The 6,000-nt window shown below is 37.5% G+C and overlaps 1 protein-coding gene across 3 annotated transcripts in view; it reads right to left on the bottom strand.

The window, feature by feature from the left end:
• Positions 1–2,048: 2,048 nt before the first annotated feature.
• Positions 2,049–6,000, bottom strand: part of YLPM1 (YLP motif containing 1) — a 69,082-nt gene continuing 65,130 nt past the window's right edge. For 2 of the 3 annotated variants that reach the window (XM_057542309.1, XM_057542310.1), the window contains exons 20-21: positions 2,769–2,951; positions 2,049–2,435 (exon numbers count right to left, since the gene is read on the bottom strand). In XM_057542309.1, coding sequence (XP_057398292.1) covers positions 2,805–2,951 — 147 coding nt within the window. In that variant the 3' untranslated portion in view covers positions 2,049–2,435; positions 2,769–2,804. Of the gene's footprint in view, positions 2,436–2,768; positions 2,952–6,000 lie in introns of those variants that run through there. The other variant, XR_009007406.1, reaches the window with a different exon arrangement.

Here is a 6,000-nt window from a genome sequence, read left to right as displayed (position 1 = left end):
TTTTAAACTTAATATGTTTAAAATAAAAATGAAAAAACACGTACCAAGCAGCTTTTTGAGATAAGGAAAACAATGTTAATAAATAACAGTAAAATGCTACCAAATAAATGCAACCCAAGTTTGGTCCTCTGTATTCCAAGGACATCTCTTAATAAACTTAAAGTATTTGTGTTATCAAGGCAATTTCTAACCACACCAAATTTCTCCAAGATATTCCTGATCTTTTTCTTCTATTCTGCTTCTAGCAATAATGTAAATTTAAGAATTTCTTAACAGCAAAGTCAAATATCAACTGACTGTCTATTACTTTCTTTTTGGTGCCTGATCTGTTTTTCATTAATCTCCTTTCATCGAGGTTATGTGTTATACCAGTTTCCTAAAGTAGGCAACATTCTATGTTCATCGCCTAAGGTCATGTTAAATCTGTATCTTCTAAAATCAGCAGAGGCTATTTCTGACCCCGTTCATTTTTCCCTGCCCCCTCTTGGCATAAGATCGAAGACACAAAGCCATGGCTGCAAGGCAAAAGCATGACAGATTTAAAGGGATTCGTGGGTGATTAACACTTCTCATTTCATTGGCATTCTGAATACTGTCAGTCAGAACATAAAAAGGTTAAGAAAACTGAAGTAAAACATTCTCTATAAGAACATATATACCTCCTGAACTAAAGAACACATTCTGGAAATTTTGTTTTTTGATGAGAACGGACATTTGGTAGATTCAGTAATTAGTAAGTTGGTCTTTGTATAAATGATAATTCTATTGACTATCTTGTGATGTACCTTAATTCAACACAAGAGAGGCGGCTGAGAAAGATCACTACATAGAAATGTCTTGTTGGCCAATAAGCAATCAAAGTAGCTTGTTAAACACTACAATCACCGGAAGTTACTTAATGTAGCCAATTATACATTCAGTATTGAATTGTTAATAACATAAAGCCTCTTACATGTAAACATTCAGAATTGCAGGAAAGATTAAAAAAAGTACAGAGTCATCAGAATTTCCCGTTAGTCTTAGTACTATAATTTCAAGTTCTTGAACCCAAAATGATACTATTTGAATGGTAATAAATATTATAATAAATAATAAATATTATCTCTATTCACACAGTATTTAATGTAGGTCGTAAAACTAAAAGGTTTTTATTTGTAGCCCAAAAGTAAATGTTTCAAAATATTCAAGCCTTTTGTAAACAAATTTACAGCTTACTGAGTTAAATTACATAGTGGGAATGATGTTTGAGAAAGAAGTCTCTTCTCTGTCTTCTCTCATGCTGGAAATAACTTTTTGTTTCTTTGCAGAATGAAAAAGGGAAAAGAGCTCCTTTTCTGTTTTTAAACAGGAATGATATTTGGGTTTTAGCTCTGTATATTTCTAGGCTCCACCTGGTACCATTTACAAGAGAGGAAATTCTATGCAGAAGGACATGCTTCCCAATAATGAGCAATCTGGCAAGAACCTGAAAACTTGACAGGCTTAAAGGCTGCCTACCAGAGCACTCTGCATCGCCACACTCCTGCCCTGCAATCTTGACTTAAAAAATCAATTCAAGGTTAGCAGTAAGGCAACAAGCTCCCAAGCTTCATGGAGTACATCAGTTTTGTCTACCAGGAGTCAAAGCCAGATCAGGGAAAAATCAAAACATAACAGAACATGAAGGGAGAAAGTAAGAAGAGGAAGGAAAAGAAAAGAGGGAGGAGCAGAGAAAGGATCCAAAAAATAAATAAAACAATAAAACATCATGATACAGAACAGATGTGCTCCAGGGAACTGAGGAATATTTGAAATTGTCTCTACTAGTCTTCAAGACACAAAGATAGAGAAAGAAATCAGCTATAAAACAAAGGTAAGTGTTGTGAACATCACTGAGCCTTGTGTTTACATGAATTATGGAATCACTGAGCTACATAATATTCAATGGAAAAGAGGTTTTGGGATGTTCAATTAGCATGTAATTAGAACACACCATATTAAAAAAGCAATAAAAATAAAATTAAGAAAACAAGAGAAAGGGGCTCATGCTGTACAGCCCATGAATCTCATTGGCTTTATCATGAAAGTTTATTTTTTTTAATCCTAGTACAATCAGCTACCAGTTACATACAGTAAAAAAACAAAAACAGCCACAAAGCAATGATAGAGATAGTCTGCGACACTGTACAGTGGAGGAAACGTTGTCTGTTGGAGTCCTCCAGCAGATCTCCACCTGGCTTCCGCAGTTAAGCTATCAATCCCTCCCTCCCCAAAGTAGTTAAAAAGAAAAATTGTCTTGCTTGGGTAGAGCAAGATCCTAATACCTCTTGGGGACACTGGAGAACTTTAAAAAACTAAAGCAGTAGAAACAAAACAAAAACTGAAATGTGGAAGCAAGGTGACACACAACGAAGCTCCATGAGGCCTTGGCTTCAAACCACCTCAAAGCGAACCACCTGGAAAGAAAAGAAAAGGCTGTCACAGCAGGAAGGAACAGATAGAAAATTCAGCAGACCTTAGTCTCTCTCATCACTCCACTCCTTCCCAAATCTACAGAATCCAAGCTTTTCTTAAGTCTTATATTTTTATAAGTAAGCCAGGTTGCAGAAAATTGCTTCCTTTTCTAATACCCTGTATTGCAAATGCTGGCAACTAGCACATACTTACTCTTTTAGAACCAGAAAACAATACAAGAAGAGAAGCATTTTTAGCAAAGCATGCTGTCTTCTTTATCTCAAACTCTTCAAAACAACAAACAGTAGGCTATTTATATGACTGTGTACCCTTACCTTAGAGGAGTAATGACTCCATTCAAAAACTAAGTCTCATATATATTTGGTTCGATTGAGGGCTTTTTCAGCCAGGTGACCACTTTCATCTGTGATCTTCTCCCAATCAGTCTGTCCGACCACAAAACCTATGGCCCTTTTCCTATCTGCATCCTTCTTTTCTTCCAGGTCTGCCCATCTCACCTAAAAAGAACACAGCATTAGGCTGGGCTTTAGAAAAAATAAGTACGCAAAGAGCCTCTTAGCTTTCTGAATAGTCTAACGGGTAGGATAACTAATTTAAAGCCAGGAGGTTAAAAAATGAGAAGTTAACTGTGGAGAATTGAAGAAAGCCATATATCTTAAGTTACAGAAAGAAAACTCTCTAGTCAATCACCAAGTCCTAACCACTCCAGCTCCTGAACAGTTCAGCCCTCAGTTCAGTCCTATCCCCTTCCCCCTCCTGTCACTCCTTTTTAGTTCACTGGCTTCTTTTTTTTACCTAAAGAAAAGCACTAACCTCCACCTAGTCTTCCTATCTTCATTCTCACTCCCTCCGATCCACTCTGCCAGAGGAATCGTCCTAAAATACACACAGCTTTAAATCTGTGCCCTACCTACGGAATAAAATCCAAGCACACAGGTCCCTCTGGATCTGGCCCTGTCTATTCTCCTGCAGCATCTCTGGGCAGTACCTATGGCACTTCATACAGCAACACAAAATTACTTCCAGCTCTCAGAGCATACTGGGCCATTTCTCATCTCCGTAAGGCTGCATAAACTAGACTCTCTTCCTGAAACGTCTTTGTTCTAACCTGGTCCACCTGGCATGAGTCTAGTCATCAACCCTTGCTTTATCCCTCTTGCCCTTTGCCAATCAAATAATTAATCATTGCTTCCCTGGAGTTACTTCTGGATTTTGACATGTCTAGTTTTGAACTTCCATACTATATTGCAATTATCCACTTACAGATCTCTCTTCCCTAACAGACTATATACACCCTAGATCAAAGACTGAGTTGTTGTTTTTTTAAAAAATTTATTTATTTTTGGCTGCGTTGGGTCTTCGTTGCTATGCACGGGCTTTCTCTAGTTGCAGCGAGCGGGGGGCTACTCTTCGTTGCAGTGCGTGGGCTTCTCATTACAGTGGCTTCTCTTGTTGCGGAGCACGGGCTCTAGGCACCCGGGCTTCAGTAGTTTCGGCGCCTGGGCTCAGTAGTTGTGGCTCACAGGCTTAGTTGCTCCGGCATGTGGGATCTTCCCAGACCAGGGATCGAGCCCATGTCCCCTGCATTGGCAGGCGGATTCTTACCACTGCGCCACCAGGGAAGTCCCGAAAGACTAAGTTTTATTTATCTCCACATAATAAATTTTTTTGAAATTTATCCTTAGAAAACAGGGAGCTGGTATTATTACTTTCATTTATGAGATGAAGAGACCAAGAGACAGACTCAGTTGATACCATTTATGGCAAGATTATAACTACAAGTATATAGATCAGGGATATTTTCTATTGGTATTCTGATATTTTTAAAATATGGATTCTTACATGTCATAGTAGTAATTTTAAAAATATAAGCAGATATATCCTCTAAAAAATGAAATACTTAAAAAAGAGAGACTATGAAACTGTGGTTTGCAGTACCTAGTACCAAAGTCTGCAGAGATTGTATTTTAAATATGGCTTGTGATTTATTGTGATTGTGGTCTGTGACAAGGAAAGGGAACCAGAGCATGCTCAACCATGCTGCACCTGGAAATGTGTAATTGCTCTTAGAGGTACACTGACCCTCCCTATTATCATTTATAGGAATGGTAATCAAATGACTAGGCTTCTCCCCCCCCCCATTGTTTTTAGCAACCACTTAGCTAAAGATAAGATACACAGTAACAGCTGTGGGGGAAAACTGATAACACCTGACTCTTTTTAAAGTAGATTTTTTTGTGGGTAGAAAACCTATGACTCAATTTCTTTCATGGGACTCAGTAAAAAGCTATTTTAATAAACAATGTGGGCTTCTGTGTACCAAGATCTCTGGGCCTTCTGCCCATTAATGCTGATGTATTTATTTTGACAGATTCATGCACCCTCTCTCAGCTCTCCCTGGGATCAAGGGTACACATTTTAGCAAAGGATGACTATGGTTAAGGGGAATGAAGAATGGATGGACGGATGGACAGATGGATTGTGGCCACTGAACAAAGAAACGGTAACCAGTCCACAGTACTTCCTTAGCACAGAGTTAAACACACTAATCAATCTTGCCCTGAGTAAACTAAGAGCTAATTTTTAAATCTGTAGTTTAAATTCTAAGTCTTTAAAACTATTCATTTACATGTTGGGCTCCTCCCGTGGAGGTCCACTCCTTAAGTGGCCTCCAATTGCACAGACCTGACACACAGACATACAACGCTGTAGAAGGAATGAATAATTACCAAAAACACTAAAAATATATGGAGCAAAATAATGACTTTCAACTAGAAATGGCTTCTTAAATGTCGGTGTCCCTCCTAATCTTCCTAGAGGTACTTTCACTGAGATTTACAATCTCAATTTTTTGCCATTTATCTTAACTGTAAAAAGAAAAAAAAGTTATAATAAAGGAAACTCTTGACCAATACTCAAAAGTTTCAGATACATATATTTTATCCGCTGTCACCAAAAATATTTCTGAAATGTATGAGTTCAGCAAACAAAACAAGAGAAATGTTCACTTTTCCACAGTTATCAAAGAAATACAAATTAAAGTCCATTTTATACCCAACTAAGCAAGTGGAAATTTAAAAAAATAAATTATATTTTAAAACCTAGCCATTTTGGTAAAATTCTAATATGATCAACTCTACAGAACTACCTTTGTGTTACAGTGTAAATTAATCCCAGAAACCTGCCCAATATTTATAAAAAGCTGAATTACAGAAATCAAGAGACCCCAGGAAAGGAATGAGTAATGAGTCCTGCATTCCTTGTTACCTGTAGGATTTCCCTGTGCTCTGATGTTGATTTTGGTAAGTGGTGTGAGTGTTAGAAACTATTTGAAGCTGATTCACTTTGATATAAAGTAGAAACTAACACACCATTGTAAAGTAATTATACTCCAATAAAAATGTTAAAAAAAATTACTATCTCCTCAAAAAAAAAAAAGAGAGCTATTTGAAATGAGGGTGGGAGGCAGGCAGGAGAGTGAAAAGAGGAGCCACAAGAATTAGGATGTGTACCGCTCATGCTCTTGTCCACCCAGCTTACAAAGTA

The sequence above is a fragment of the Balaenoptera acutorostrata genome, chromosome 3 (genome assembly GCF_949987535.1).
Source record: "Balaenoptera acutorostrata chromosome 3, mBalAcu1.1, whole genome shotgun sequence".
In the NCBI taxonomy this organism is placed as follows: domain Eukaryota; kingdom Metazoa; phylum Chordata; class Mammalia; order Artiodactyla; family Balaenopteridae; genus Balaenoptera; species Balaenoptera acutorostrata.
This window is presented reverse-complemented; position numbering and strand designations above follow the sequence as displayed.